The following is a 16,266-nucleotide window of genomic DNA, read 5'->3' as shown; positions in this document are numbered from 1 at the left end:
GTTAACATCACTGTCATTAAGGTGAGTTTCTTGCATCATTGCTATTTTACATTGGAGTTTAGAAAGATATGTAAGAACCCGTTGATTTTTTACCGGAGTTCCACAGTCCCTTTACATCCCATGAGACAATCCAAACATTTTCATTCATTGCAAGGGAAAGAAAAACATTAGTGCTGACAAATACATCATGCGATTCAACAAAAGTATAGAGTCACTGTAAAGGCATTCAAAAACCGTATAATCGATGCATGTAAAAGGAAAAAGATACAAAAGGGTGATTTTAAATGGAGGACACCGAGTGAAAAGCAGTGAATATACTTTCAAATGATCAGATATCGATAACACATGCGAGACATAGAGCGGGTAAGAAGAGGAGAATGAAAGAAAAAATGAAAAGAATGAAAAAAGAAAAAAACAAAGAAGAGAAAGGAAAGAATAAAAGGGTATGGGAAATAGAAGATAATAAAAGAACAGTTGACTAGAAGCCAAGAGACTTTGGTCAAGAAGAACGGAATAAATATCCAGAGTAAAGGAACTGGCTTCTGGGGCGGGAAGCTGCAAGAGAAAACAGAAGGCAAAACCGCCCCGGAAACTGAGATCAAATAAAACCATTAGATAGACAAAATAGTTAGAGAAGAAGAAATCTAATATGTAATAACAAATGGAGGGAGACCAACTACATAAATTTAATTTTAAATGGAACAAGCGAACAACAGCGACCAATCTAGCAAATATAGACTGAAGACTTACCAGACACATAAAGTAACAGTGGGTCTAGGGAACAGGATGAACGGGCAGGAAGAAGGGATACATCTGGGGAATGGATCAGCGCGGGATGAATAACAGCTAAAAGGAGAGACAAAGGAAAAATCACAATATGTAATGACCATGGAAAAAAATAGTAGGCCCTAATAATCCAGAGAAAACAGCAACAATGAAACATAAATGACAACATCCTAAAAGATAAATAATATCAGAATATTAGAAGAAAAACATTGAAATTGAAAAACAGATCACAAGAGACAATCGACAAGGCGACTCAAGACCCTCCTAAATTCATCACGTCCCCTTTATGGTGAGAGGTAAAGTGTCTCAAGTCCTCAGGACGATCAAAGGAGTAGGACCTCTCTTTATAGGTAACCTTGAAGAAGCAAGGATGAAATAGACCATATCTTGCATTCGAGGATCGAAGACCCAGGCGAAGTGAGAGGAATTCCGTGCGACGAGCTGCAGTGGCACGGGCCACATCTTGAGAAATAAAACGTCTTGACCAGACCGCAACATTTGCTTTCTGGATTTTGCTACTGTAAGGACCATTAACAGTTCAGTGTATTCCAAAAACAGGACAATTATCCCCCTAGGACGGCTTGTTCATGAAAAAGAAGATACAGGGCTGATGCGATGGGTACGCTGTAAATTAAGAGTTGTACCATCTTTAAGACCAACCATTTTGGGAATGAAGATTTACTAGAAGGCCAACATCTCGGACCCCTCCTCTTCCTCCCGAACACCATAAATATGAAGGTTTTTGCGCCTGTTGCGTTTTTTTAAATATTCTGTTTGCGTCTTGAGGAGAGCGATTTCTTTAGACATAGCCGCAACTTGTGGTAGCACATCTTGAGTATCATGATACGTTGTTACTCGGCAGACTTTCTTGAATCCAAGTTAGACCACTTCTCGTCAAGTCTCTGAAGGGTGGCATTAGTGTCCATGACAGAGGGTTTGAGTATCTTTATCTCCTCCATAAGGTCTTACAACGATATGGGTAATGGCGACTTGGTTGGAGAATTAGGCTCCTTCTCATGGCGTTTAGGAGGAGCAGCCAGATTAGGATCTTTATGAGAGGAGACATATTTGCGGAGATATTTTTCTGACCCAGAGAAGAAGAAGGATCCATGTAGGTATATATGTTTTTTTTAAAATGAAGGACCACAAAAACCGGCTATTTAGAGATCAGAGTATGAATCCTTCAGTAACCGTCAAAATTATGTTCCTTGTTTTGAGACAATAAAAGTAGAATTATTGTCACCAGAATTTATCACCCCGTCAATCAACTTGAAAAGCCTGACTCAGTCCAGCTGCCTAGAAATAAGATACCAAGTGGAGAAAGGTGCGTGAGCCGCCCAATGAGGCTAATTAAGCGGATGTGGCCTGTTTTATATGATCGCCCAAGGTGCGTCACAAAAAGGTGTCTCTCATAAAAAAGTAGATGAAAAACAAAACTCAGACGATATAGCAATTCAGTTGAATAAGCAAATGAAGACTGTGGTGCGGCAGATAAATGGAGCAGTTTCAGGGTACATTCAAGAAAGAAAAGCACATCCTCATACACTTAGAGTTCAAATAAAAATGTACTTCAAGATATGGATATAACTGGCATAGGTGCACTGAGTCATAAAATATCAGAGGTGCTCATAACTTAGATGCAGTTTGGAAATAAGCATTGCAGGATTTTGCACATTCATTTCATTTAGAAAGCACACTTGTCCATAAGGAATTATGACGTAGAGCAGCCATAGTAGATGCCATTAACCAAATAGCACAGTACATCCAGGAAATAGTTCGCATAAAAGAGAAAACAAATAAAAGAAAGTTGCCTTGGTTTTATATTGTAAAAATGCTGAGCCTTTTTGGTCAGAGTAAATATTCCCTCAGACAGAATAGCAGTGAAGTAAGCTGTCACGTAAGTTTGGGAGTTGAAGAGGACCCAAAACGGCAGTTGCATTCTATAAACGAAGCACGGCGCAAAACAAAGGGGAATTCCAAGTAAATAAGAGTGTATACTCTTAACAGTTATTTGGCCCCTGATGTCCTCACAAAGATTGTTAGTTTTACAAGCGTTGTAAACAAAGCGGCATACCTTTGGAGCTTAAAACCGCCGCGTGCGGCCCCCAGGGGAAGTGAGGTCGACAGACCAGTCTTCCCCTGGGGTGTTCGCGCGATACTGGGACAGGTATGCTAGGATATGCTGGGGGGTGGGCTTAGGGGTGGGGAGTTAGGGAGGGTACTTAAGGGGACAGGAGAGGAAGTCCTTCCTCTTCCTGTCCCCGGTGCCGCAGGGTAGCAGTTAGTTTGTGGTTGGGTGCTCTTTCTTGTAGGGGCCTTTAGGCAAGGATAGCTTTTAGGGCCAGCAGGGGTGTGGGTCAGGACGCCGCTGTTGCCCCAGTGTGGTTCTGCAGGTGGAGAGTAGTAATTTGTACCCAGCGACTTAAGATTTAGGTGTTTGGTGCCGGCGGGCGCGCTCTGCCCTGTGTTAACACGCGTGTTGCGCGTGAGGCGCGAGGCTGCCGAATCCCACGCATCTCGTGGGCGGGCGCGAGGTGTCGAATTGCACGCATCTCGCGGGCACCTTAGGTTTTAGGAGGTCACGCACTGCGCTGGACCTCAGTCAAGGGGGGGCCATGGTGACACCGGACGCGGAGGCGATGCGTGAGGCTCTGCTGGTGTTGGGGAGGGCTGGTAGGGCAGACCTCTTGCGGCCAGGAGTACTGGATCAGGCGTGGGTCGGCATGACCCGGATGCCGAGGTCCGCGTCGGCGGGTGTGGCGGCGGTGGTGGTGGTTTGCATGGACGAGCCGCCACCGTGCATGGACGAGCCGCCACTGGCCCGATCAGGTGCGGGTGGGAGGGGTAGGTGCAAGAAGCAACCGGAGGCGACTCTGCGCGTGGGACGGCGTAAGAGCCTCCCTGCGCGGTTGGTGGATGTGTCAGAGGGGGTGGGGGGAGGACTGGAGTTGGTGGCAGGGGGCAACACTGCGGCCACGGGCCGCGCGCCGCCGCCCATGCATGTTGGCAGCCCAGCCCCCTCGGATTCGGAGGGGGACGGTCTGGATCAAGGGGGTATTGATGAGGCCATGAGGGAGGACAGTGAGGTCAGCGGGCAGGAGGGCGAGGTTGGATGGGAGGTATCTGCGGGGGAGGAGTTCACGCTCGCGCTGTCAGAAGGGGAGTCTGAGCCTGGGGAGGGGGGTGGCCCATCAGGGGAGCAGCCGGTGGATTTGTCCAGTGGCAGGAAGGGGGTGGTGAGGGCACCTGTCCCCAAGGGAAAGGGCCCGGCCAAGGCAATATACCAGCAGGCGGGAGGGGTTAACCCGAAAGGGGGCCGCTCGGCACCACCGCGGGAGACAGAGGGTTCCAAGGAGCCCTACAGGCAGGACACGTGGTATGCCAGGTCGACGCACATGACAGAGGAGGAGAGGATCCGCGACCAACGTCGCATAATTGAGGAATCTGAACAGGCATGGCAACGTTTGCGCGCTGCCAAGGAGGCGCGGGCGGGTGGGGTGCATGGGGCCAAAGGGGCCCTGGCACCTGCGCGTGGGGCAGGAACTGGTAGAGGCCGCGGCGGGTAGACCCCCGGATAGCGGGGTGAGTGGATCTGGGTAGAGGGGTCAGGGACTGCTCTGGTGGGGCAGAGACCTGGTGGCACTGGGGCCTCCCCGGGCGCAGACGGCTCGGGGGGCGGGAACAAGCCAGTGGTGAGTGCTGGCAGAGGCAAGGGTGGGCCGGCGGGGTGCCAAATGGCCTCCAAACACCGGGACGAAGCAGCAGGGGGGGGGCGCGGCGGCCTGCCCTCCACCGAGGGAGCGCGCAACTGCAATGTTGGAGTGTGAGTTTGTACCTGGAGTGCGAGGGAAAGGTGCGAAACGAGTGGTGAGTGAGGTGCGGAGAGTGGCAGCAGTGGAAGTGGATGAGGAACGGTTGGACTATGAGGACGAGGATGAGGAGTTGGAGGAAGGTGAGGTGCGTGACGATGAATGTTGGGGGAAAGGTGGAGCGACAACAGGCAGAATTGGTGTTTTCCAGGCGGCACATGACGGAGCTGGTCGGATAGCCAAAGGGAGTCAGAAGCCGGCGGATGCCAGGAGGACGGAGCGTGGAGCTCCAACGACTTTGGCAGGTGAGGGCACATGGTGGGATGCTTGGGACGAAGGTCCTAGAGGGGGGCGCAAGAAGGCCTGCCGGTCGGTGGGTGTGGGGGATGGCTCTGTGCGGGATGGGGGGGCCCTTGGGGAAGCGGGGCCCTTTCCAAAGGATGGTAAGAAGCAGGTCGTGACGGCCAGCGCGCAGACAGATGCGGCGGAGGATTGGGGTGGGAAGGAGGATGGATCGGATAAGTTGAAGAAGAAGTTGCCTTACATGGGTTTGGCGATGCCACTCGGGTCGCATTTGTCGGAAAAGACAAAGGCCAGGATTTGGAAACATGAGTATGTGGATGTTTTCAAACTTTTGCATACAGAAATTCAGGCGAAGGAGGGTTCTAAGGAGGAGGAGTGGGAGTTGACCAGGCGGCTGAGGGTGCTTGTGACAATGGAGAATTGGACGTCGGCGTTCTTGATATACGCGATTATGTATTGCGAGAAACATGCGGACAGGGCGATAGCATTGTTTAAATATATGGATGTGATACGGAAGGCCCAATTGCATTTTGGGGGCTTTGCCTGGTTGAGATATGATGAGGAGTTTAGGGCCAGGATTAGTGTGAACCCGGACAAGCCATGGGGTGACATTGATCAGGAGCTTTGGGTGCAGTGGATGTCTTCTACGCAGGCGGCGGCATCTACTCACTCGGCGAGTGGTCTCCTGATTGCGTACCGGCCTTTTCAGCCTCGTCCCACCCAGTCTGGGGCGGGGGGTCAGGGAGTGTCCGGGGGGTCAGGCAGTCAGGGAATGTGGACGGGAGCAGCTGGACAGCAGTACAAACCTGGAAACACTGGGGCCTGCTGGAACTTAAATAAAGGTTTCTGCACACGACACCCATGTAAGTTTAAACACGAGTGCTCCAAGTGCGGGGGACGTCACCCGGTCACACAATGCCTTACGCTTGCCACACCTTCAGAACAGTGGAAGATTACCACGGGTAGGGGCCAATCTGGGCCGAAGGGCCCCTACTCCGGTTAAGGTGGAGGCCATGGGTCCATGGCTCTCTAGGTACCCTGATAGAAAGGCGGCTTTGAAAATTCATTGGGGGTTTGTGGAAGGATTTCGGATTGGCTATCAGGGTCCCAGGGAGAGGCGTTGGGCGAGAACCTGCGTTCGGCGAAGGAATTGCCTGGGGTGGTGGCGAGCAAGTTGCGGAAGGAGGTCTTGGAGGGTAGGATCGCTGGCCAGTTTGACACATGGCCAATGTCGGACCTTATAATTTCACCACTGGGGGTGGTTCCCAAAAAGGAGCAAGGGAAGTTCACCATTTGTCGTGGCCTGAAGGGAGTTCGGTGAATGACTTCATCGCAGAGGAGGATTACAGGGTGTTGTATGCGTCGGTGGATGATGCCGTTGGCTTGGTGAGGGCTTGCGGGAGGGGGGCTGAGTTGGCCAAATGTGATATCAAGTCGGCCTTTCGCCTCCTCCCCATTCTCCCGGCGGATTTTTCTTTGCTGGGCATGCAATTCGAAGGGGCCATCTTTGTAGATATGGTGCTGCCGATGGGTTGTGCGATTTCTTGTGCGCTGTTTGAGACTTTCAGTTCCTTTTTGCAGTGGGCCTTCGTGGAGAGGAGTGGGCACCGGCTGGTGTCGCACTACCTGGATGATTTCTTGTTCGTCAGGAAAGGGCTGACGGGAGAGTGTGGTGTGGCACTGGGACAGTTCCAGTTGTTGGTGCAGGAGTTTGGGGTTCCATTGGCACCGGAGAAGACGGCGGGCCTAGTTGTTGTTTGACCTTCTTGGGCATTGAGTTGGATTCGGTGGCGTGGCAGGCGCGGCTGCCGGTGCAGAGGTGGCGGAGATGCAGCATGTTTTGACGCAGGTGATCGGTGTTCGCAAGATTGATTTGAGGTCGGTGCAGCGCCTGCTCGGTCTGCTGACTTTTGCGTGCAGGGTGGTGAGGGCAGGGAGAATGTTCTATAGGCGCCTCGGCATGGCCATGTCGGGGGCAGTGCTCCCTCACCACAGGGTCAGGGTCACAATGGGAGTCCGGTCGGACTTGCATGTATGGCTGGTGTTCCTGGAAGAATTCAATGGCGTGTCTCTGGATTTTGTGCATGACAAGATGGTTTGGCAGGTGCAGCTCTACTCTGATGTGGCGGGTGCAGCAGGTTTCGGAGTTTTTTAGGACGGGCGCTGGTGTGCAGAGCAGTGGCCAGCTCATTGGCTGCGACAGGGCAGGAGCATCGCGTTTCTCGAGTTCTTTCCCCTGTTGGTGGTGTTGGTGGTGTGGGGGCTGGAGTTCCGGAACCGGTCGGTTTTGTTCCATGTTGACAATATGACGGTGGTGGAACTGGTGAACAATCAGAAGGCAGAGGATCTGCGAGTGCTGCGCCTGCTGTGAAGTTTCATGCTGCCCTGCTTGCGTTTTAATGTGCTTTTCCGCGCGCAACATGTGCCTGGGGCGAGTAATGAAATTGCGGATGCGGTATCTCGTTCGCAGTGGCAGCGTTTCAGAAGGCTGGCGCCGGGAGCAGCGGCTTGCAAGACCAAGGTGCCAGAGTGTATCTGGGCCTGGGGGGAGTGAGAGTGGTGGGTTTGGTCGAGAAATCTATAGCTTAATCCACTAGGTCAGCGTACAGGTTGGCATGGTCTGAGTTTGGTGCCTTTTTGGGTTGGAGCAGGGCTGCGTGGGGGATGCCCCAGAGTGACTGTGAACGGGGGGTGGTGCGTTTTGTTCTGGATTGCATGGACAGAGGATTGTCGCAGACTACGATAGCTGGCAAACTGGCTGGCATCTCGTTTTACATCATGGTTTACTTGGGTTTTGATCTGGCCAGGGCGGATTTGTTGAGTCGAATGTTGAAAGGTTGGAGTCGCATGAGGTCAGAGGGGGGCGGGGGGAGTTGCCGCGTGAAGCGATCACGTTTGAGTTGTTGACCAGAGTGCTGGGGGAGTTGCCCCACTGCTGTTATGACGATGGGGAGGTGGCGTTGTTCCGATTGTGCATGGTCTGGATGTTCTTCGGAGCATTTCGGGTGTCGGAGTTGTTGGGAGTGCGTGGGGCTCCGGGACGGTTGTTTGAAGATGTGAGGTTGGTTGGGGCCCGGCTGGGTATATGGTTGGGTCGTTCAAAGACGGACCAGACGGGTCGAGGCAAATGGGTGTGGCTGAAGGAGAGTGGGTGTGCGGGCGTGTGTCCGGTGCGCGAGTGGATGGCCTTTTTGGGACGAGTGCAGAGGTCGGATGGAAAGATTTCCGTACATGCTTCTTTGAGTCGCTTAACGTCCTTTCATTTGTTGGCTGTGTTGCGGATGGCTTTGCAGAGGATTGGCAGGGATCCAGTGCATTTTGGCACTCACTCGTTTTGTATTGGTGCGGCTACGGCGGCGGCCAGGCTGGGTTGGTCATGGGAATAGATTCGGAGAATTGGGCGCTGGAGGTCCCGCTGCTGCGAACGCTATGTGCGTAAATGAAGGAGGTCGGAGTCAGGGTAGTCGGGGGGGGCTGCTGCGGTTGTGTTGCAGATCTGTTTTGCTGTGGTGTTAATCTCTTTCTCTTCGTAGGTTGTGTTCGGGGGCCAGGGGCCAAGAAGGTTACCTGGATTGTTGGACACTCCTTTGTACACTGGGCCTCAAAATATGCGTACAGGCAGGTGTGTGGTCGTAGCCTGGGCCTGCGCAGCAGTCATCACGAGGTCCATTGGTGGGGTAAGAGTGGGATGCGTTGGGGCGATTTGTTGCCTTGGCTGACGAAGAAGGTGTCTCAGCTGGGTTGCCCGGACATGCTGGTTATCCACCTGGGAGAAAATGACTTGGTAAAACTGTCAGGAGTGTCCTTGTTACATTTGATGCAGAGGGATCTGGAGGCAATGAGGAGCAATCTGGCAGGCGCCTGTATTGTTTGGACAGAGTTTGTGCCACGAAGGATCTGGAGGGGAGCACTTAAGCCTGCAGCCATTGAAAGGGCAAGGCGGAAATTGAATAGGGCGATGAGACTTTTTTGCGATGCTCACGGAATCAAAGTTCTGGCACATGTAGGGCTCCGGCTGGAGGAGCCCCTTCTCTTCCGCGACGACGGTGTGCACCTTTCGCACATGGGAAATGCTTACTATCTAATGGAAATGCGGGATACCATCAGCCTGTTGTGGAACGAATCTATCTGGTGTAGGTGAGATTGAGTGTGAAAGGTGCACGATTGGTGGGGCAGGTAATCGCCCTTCGGGGGTTCCCTAGGTGGCAGGACTTGGGAGGGGTGGGGTGTCCATCACAGGCAGAATCACCCTTCCGGGGAGGGGGTTACAGGTGCAGGATGGGGGTGTGGTAGACGGAGGTGAGATGACGGGAGATGCTGGAGGAGGATGAAGGTGAAAGGGGAAAGTGAATGGTATGCGTGAAGAGGTCGTGGTGTGAATTGGAGTGAGTAGTGGAGTATGTGAATGGATGATGTTTGGAGGTCATGATGTTGGGGGGATTGTTAACTGTTATTGATGTTATGTTGAAATTTGGATGTCATATCTGTTCAAATAAATGGCCTTTTACGCTAAGACATGCGTGGAGTGGTTATTGCGCGATGCGGCCCCAAGGGGAAGTGAGGTCGATAGACCAGTCTTCCCCTGGGGTGTTCGCGCGATACTGGGACAAGTAGGCTAGGATAGGCTGTGGGGTGGGCTTAGGGGTGGGGAGTTAGGCAGGGTACTTAAGGGCACAGGGGAGGAAGTCCTTCCTCTTCCTGTCCCCGGTGCCGCAGGGTAGCAGTTAGTTTGTCCGCCCTCCCACCCTACAAATTTTCAGGAGTGGGGTATTGGCAATGTTATTGGTTTGCTACAAGTTTAGGACGGGTTGACACAGGGAGGGTGTTTGCAGGACTTGGGAGGGGTGGGGAGTCCATAACGGGCAGAATCACCCTTCCGGGGAGGGGGTTACAGGTGCAGGATGGGGGGTGTGGTAGACGGAGGTGAGATGACAGGAGATGCTGGAGGAGGATGAAGGTGAAAGTGAATGGTATGCGTGAAGAGGTCGTGGTGTGAATGGATGATGTTTGGAGGTCATGATGTTGGGGGGATTGTTAACTTAAATGGCCTTTTACGCTAAGACATGCGTGGAGTGGTTATTGCGCGATCGAGGCAGAGCTGCGATACGGACAAAATGGCGGTCGCAGTCCACTCAGGGAGCGCGCTGCATATCTAAAGTGAATATTGTCCAAAAGCAGGCTCACTGTTGGATGAAAGAGGTTTCTTCCAAGTTCACAGGCATTCCACCGGCCAAGTATGTGGAGGAGAGCCGCTGCAAAGCGCTCTGTCAACCGCCGCTCGTAGGTTGTCTCGGTTTCGGTCCGGAGCGAGATCAACCTGCTGCCATTCCCGCTGGTGCCCAAGCCACGCCCCAATGTATTCAAATACTTCTTAGGAGCCCCTCAGAACCGGCTGTAAAATCTACGGTTTCTTTCCCGATTGGTAAAGCAAATGGTGATATACCATTCCCAGTGTGAAGGAGTGACTCTCCTGACCTCTCCGGGAAAGGTCAGCTCCAGTGTGTGACTCTGGATGGGTCAGACTATTCCCTGAGAGTCCACACTGAGCTCCCAAGGACCCCTGGAGCCTTGGGACCATCTTCAGAGGAGGGGCTGAAAAATGCACCAAGTGGAATCATTCTTTTAACAATGTCTCCGGGGGGAAGAGGGGTGTACGACAGAGAGAGGCGACCCACCAGACTGTACTCGGAGATGCTGGGCTGTCTTCCCCTGCTCAGCGCCATGCAGATTATGGTTCAAAGAGTAATGTACCGATGCATATTAATCCATACGTTGCTATAAAGGTCATTACAATTAGACAGTGTCCTTATTCCATGGTAAAGATGTTTCTTCCTCATTCCCTGGGCTCTGTGCACCGTCATCTACGAGCAGGTTCTTCATTCAATACTTCCTGCCACAGCTGCGAGGAGGTCTCTCTAGGCGCTGCACGTGGCCCCTGTTCCCTTCATTTGTGGTATCCAGTGACTGTGTGTTCTATTGCCTTGCTGTCACTGGCCGTGTTCTTGTGAACATTGCTTTGGGTTCACAACATATAAGAGCTGAAGTCTCCCCAAGATTCCGTAAGGGTAACCCATTAATTACGTCTTCAATTCCCACTTTCAAATAACACAAAAAAATCTGGGGGTTTGTAAACATTTGAGGTTTTCTTGCAGGCACCGGAGAGAGGACATTCGAGGCCTGGTAAGCTGCTAATCAGAAGGTGTGTGGGCAGTGGGCACCCAAGGGGGCATTGCCAGAGCCCTAAAGAATGGGATGGGTGCAGGTGCCCTCCTCGCCCGTGCCTGTGAACACCTCTTGTTGCAAGCAAGGTATACGTTTCTTCTTTGGGAACCGCAGCCTGTTTTCGCAGACCTGCTCCCAAATTTTGATTCATTAGTAAACATGCGTGAATGCTTTGATGATTGCGCAAGCACTGTCTTTGTTTTGTCATCCAAATCTCTTAAGCAATTTGAAAACAGGGATATCCGCTATTGCAAAACACCTGTTCCTGCTGCAGGAAAGTAAAATAACCAACAAAAGAGATGCGCCGCCAGGAACATGCCTGGGGCTGTGACATGGGCAGTTAGTACATCATGATTGGATGATGCCTGTGCTCAGTTGCGTCACTTCCCCCTCCTCCCCCACCTGCAATAGCGCATAAATCCCAGACACCGGGTGCAGCAGAGATTCAGATATCACTGGCCAGCCAGGATGAAGCCTTCAGCCGCCATCTCGCTCTTTGTCCACATTCTTTTGCTCTGCTTGGCGCCCCTAGTGGAGGGACAGGAATCTCTTGCACGTGAGTACACAGTGTTGGGCCTTTAGGCCTCCCAGTATTTCTTTGGAGATTCCGTTTCTTTGTTTAGATTCCAGAAATTATTGTCTTGTGTTCAGGCCTGGATCTAAGGCGGGGTGTGGGGGCCATTTGGAGCAGCCCCTCACAAGGAGGTCGGCACTCTCACAGGGTCAGGGTACTATTGGAAAAACTTCTTTTGTTCTTCTTGGTAATGAAAAACATCAATACTTTTGTCTTTTTCAAGGGTCTTGGATGGGTGCGAAGTCAGTGGGGTTGGGGGCTGTTATCATGCACATGCAGGGCTGCCTGTGACACTCATTTATAGCAAAAGAGACTGCAGGCTTCCGTCACACTCCATACAGTACACATATGTGTCTTATATATGTGTGTGTGTGCATTGTGTGTGTGTGTGCATGTGTGTGTGTGTGTGAGCATATTCCATCAACAAAATAAACGTGAAGAAAAACATAGTTAGGAAACCTATATTTATTATTTCAATAAAAACTCAATTTAAACAACACAAATAATAGAATGTACGAAGTTATAGTTATAACTAAAATGTATAACTTACGCAGCATATTCAAGGTACTATAAGTAGCACGCCTCTGTGCACACGTTTAGTTATAACTTACATTTGTACTTTACGCACTTCTTTCAAATTACTATACATTGCACACCTCTGTACACAGTATTGTCAACTCACTCGCCATGCTGAATTAGCTAAAACTCGCGACTCTACCGTGCACTCTATTTTGATCAATCATTTCCTTTGAGATGTCATACGCGTTGTTAAGAAAGCTATGATTTCATATGCTCTAAGTGATGTAATATGTGTCCGGAGAAGGGTCGAGTTAGTTAATGTACACGAGTCGTACTGGCTCTAAACAGTGCAAATGAAGGGTATCCAACCTGGTGTGTCAGGTGAATATTACAACCCTTTTCTTCATGTAGCTTCATCTAAGACCATGTTGAGGTAGCGCCAATGAACTCTTCTATTGACGTATCTTACAGTAAAAAGCACTGTTTTACTGTGTGAAATTGAACATGCAATTCATCAGTCAATAAACGTCTAGCAGAAATTATGATTCACGGCTGAGCTAAACACACATCTCCACAATGCAATTCTCCATGTGACATTTTCCACGGGAGTGTATCCTTTTAAGATAAAGTTATCGCTGCCCAGCTTATCCGTGCAGAGAGAAAGTAGGGTCATTACCGGTGACCACCCCAATACATAGTGTATTAATAAATATGACCAAATAGTAGATTCTGGAGCACCATACCTGAAATATGTTTGCAAATGACGGATGAGTTTTAGAGATTGTTCTGAAAAGTTTGCATGGCATATTTCATGACTCAACATGAGAAGGGTTGTCATGTTTTCAGGGCTCTAGGGACTTTCCACAAGGTCACAGGGTCACCCTCGCAGAACTGTCAGACTCAGCTCTTCATCATTCACTGTCGCTGTTCTCAGGGCTCCCTGTCGTATTCTTCGAAGGGTGGCTTCTGGAAAAAAGAGGAAAGCGCATTCAAACTTGCAGATAAGAGGGAGGAAGAAGAACAGAGACTGGGAGTAAGGAGCGAAAAAAGAGGCAAACAAAAGAGACAGACAGAGAAAGAAAAAGAAGAGAGAAGCAAACTCAGAGAATAGATGGGAACATAGAAGGAACAAAATGAAAACTGTGACAGAGTAAAGAGAGGCAAGAAAAGAGAGGCACAAAGAAGGGAGACAGGGAGTGTTTAAGGACTGAAAGTGTGACATTGAAAGGTAGAGGGGGATTAGCAGAGAGGCTGCTGTAAAAGATAGGTGAGAGGAAAGGAGACGAGAGTCAAATAGAAGGAAGAGAGTATAGAGAAAGGGAGCAACGAAGGAAACTAAGGACTTGAGACACAACACAAAGAGTAGAATAAAAGAAGAGCAAAAAATAAGAGAGGCACAAAGAAAGGAACTAAAGAATGGAAAATAAAAGCAGACAAAACCAAAGGAAAGAAAAATAAGACGGATAGGGGCAGACATGAAAAGAAGATAACAGACTGGGAGGAGAGGGGAAACGGCCTCAATGTGAAGAACAGGAGTAACTCTTGTGCCAAGACTTCATAACACTATAATGCATAAGTCACCATTCCACTCTGTGCCAGCTGTGTCTATCTGGTGTCACTCTCTCACTCACTCACTCACTTACTCACTCACACACACAATACACACACACACACTATAACGCGCGCCCCCGCAATGCACTGCTGATGATGTCACATATTACATCATACATGACATGGCCAGTGACATCACTGATGACATCTCAAATTATATCACTGATGAAATCACTGATGACATCATCTATGTGATATTCTGATGCACCTTCTCATATCCTAATATAACATTTGATACACACACTTTAAAATACAGTCTACCATTTTCGAATCCATAGACATACCAATACCAGTTACTACATACCCACTTATTGATTCCTAGGTCTATACAAACATCCACCCATTCACCCATACAGTCACTCATATATGCAGTAACTCATAAATACAGCACTATCATATGCACTCATACACCTATACAGACACTCACACACCGCCACTTATCCATAGAGTTACTTACACACTTAGTCAGTCTTGCAAAGAATCAGTCACACTCCCGTTTACTCACCTATACATTAAAATCTTTTTTTTAAAAATTCAAACTGAAATATTGTTTAATTTTTTTATTTTTTTTATATATTTATATTATTTTCTTTTTTTCCCCAAAAAATTCGGAGTTGCGCACCCAAAGCATACACATCACGGTGAGTGCGCGGATTATAGCCGCCATTTTAGAAAAGTCATGAAGGATCCGCGTACGGTGTGCGACGGCTGCGTGTTTTTCAGTTACATCATATACATTTAATATTAAGTGATGTGCGTGATTGATATGCGACCAGTCCGCGACTCCTGCTCCCGCACATTTGCCACACAGGCGCATTACGGGACGCGACGCTTGCGCGGTGGCGGGTCCCGCGTGACGTCATATACTTGCTGGGGCGAGCTGGGTGCGCGACTCCCGCAAAAACATTTTATGTTCTAAAATGATATGTATGTGTTTTTAATATACATATTAGGGCAAGAGATTATCTAAGATATTCATAAAAGCAATATATTTGTACTTATAAATAACTTATATTATTTTTAAATATATTTTTGCGAAGTCGCATCGGGTGCCTGATCGTGCGCGGATCCCACGTGAGCTAAAAAGAAAAAGATGTTATTGGTTCATAGCATTTCCCACTGTAACTATTGAAGGACCCCAACCATTTTAATCATTCTTGTTGGAGCATCTTCAGTGAGACAGCTCTTTTCCTACAAGAACCCTTTTTGCTTGTTTTTTTGGTGTTTTTCAAAAAATATCAAACAAAATGGCATCTGGACAGCAGCAGCAGCAGGAGGAAGTATCTTCTGAAGAAGAATTCTTGCAGGAGGCACTACGTCCACAGAGGCCGGAATCTGTTGTGTGGAAATTCTTCACCTTTCCGCCTGGAGAGAAGAAAGTAAATGTGAGAAAGGTGACGTGCAAAATTTGTGACCGAGTCCTGTCAAGAGGCAGTGAAAAAAAATACTCTTGTGCACTGCTTCTATGTACAAGCATCTCCAGACAACACATCCTCTTAATCATGCTCGGGAGGAAATGAGGCAAGCTGCTTTGAACCCCTCACCTGCTGTGACAAGTACGTCTGGAGCGTCCTCAGGAACACCTGCAATGGACATTAGGCCAGAATTCGCCTTTCTCGAGCAACACTGCGTGAAGTGTAAGTAACTGATATGCTTCGGTGAGCAGTCGATGGATGCACTTTGTGCTGCGCAACGCAACCATTGTTGTTAATTTTTTTGTTGTTGTTTTTGGAATGATAAGTAATTCCAAAATTTTCCTGTTTTATTCGTTCTTTTTTTTTGTTCATTTTTTTAAAAAACACCAAAAAAATACAAAATTGTTCAAAAAATACTAAAGAAAAATAAGAAAAAAAAAATTCTTATCAGAACTGCCTTATCTGGTTAAAGAAAGAACTATAATTGCAAGGTAATGTTGAAAGTTTGGTTGAATATATGTATACAGCATGAGTGACTGAAAGAATGCATTAGTAGTGTATGGCGAATTTATAGGTGAAGATTTATGAGGAAGTACTGCAGCGTGACACTGCAAGCTCTTTAGCTGCACTGCACTGTGGCACTTCCAAAGCACAGGGATGTGACAAATGTACATAAATATGTTGCAACTCTGTGCTTCCATCTGCACTGTTGCACAAACTGCAGCCATGCGGTGACACAGGCAACCTTGCACCATGGTGCAAGGATGTCTGTGTCATGCGGAGATAGTTTTTGAGCAGGAAGGGACACCTTCCTGCACAAAAATAATCAGTAAAGGCATTTTCCTCTTTCAATGTATGCTGTGGAATGCAGCATGCATTGAAAGTAGAAAAAATTAGGAGAAATGAAAACAATTCTCCTCATTGCGCCTTGCTACACCAACTCTAGGATGGCGCAGCATTCACACACATCTCCAGATTTACGATTTCTCATAAATCTGGAGATGTGTCTTCTTCTATGGGTGTTGCA

At 48.9% G+C, this 16,266-nt stretch overlaps 1 protein-coding gene across 1 annotated transcript; it reads left to right on the top strand.

The window, feature by feature from the left end:
- The first annotated feature begins 4,599 nt into the window (after positions 1-4,599).
- On the top strand, positions 4,600-9,039 carry LOC144762992 (uncharacterized). The gene is made up of 2 exons (XM_078648305.1): positions 4,600-4,900; positions 8,432-9,039. Exons 1-2 carry the CDS (start codon positions 4,600-4,602, stop codon positions 9,037-9,039), a joined length of 909 nt encoding a protein of 302 aa, XP_078504431.1.
- Positions 9,040-16,266: the final 7,227 nt, after the last annotated feature.

This window comes from Lissotriton helveticus, chromosome 6 (genome assembly GCF_964261635.1).
Source record: "Lissotriton helveticus chromosome 6, aLisHel1.1, whole genome shotgun sequence".
NCBI classification, from domain to species: Eukaryota; Metazoa; Chordata; class Amphibia; order Caudata; family Salamandridae; genus Lissotriton; species Lissotriton helveticus.
The sequence above is the reverse complement of the archived record's forward strand: the minus strand, read 5'-3'. Positions and strand labels throughout refer to the sequence as shown.

Bases quoted from the DNA above. Each gene is read 5' to 3' on its own strand.
- LOC144762992 (XM_078648305.1), top strand. From the start codon at position 4,600: ATGTTGGAGTGTGAGTTTGTACCTGGAGTGCGAGGGAAAGGTGCGAAA. The intron at 4,901-8,431 runs GTGAGGGCACAT...TTCTCTTCGTAG, and splicing joins AGCTCCAACGACTTTGGCAG to GTTGTGTTCGGGGGCCAGGG.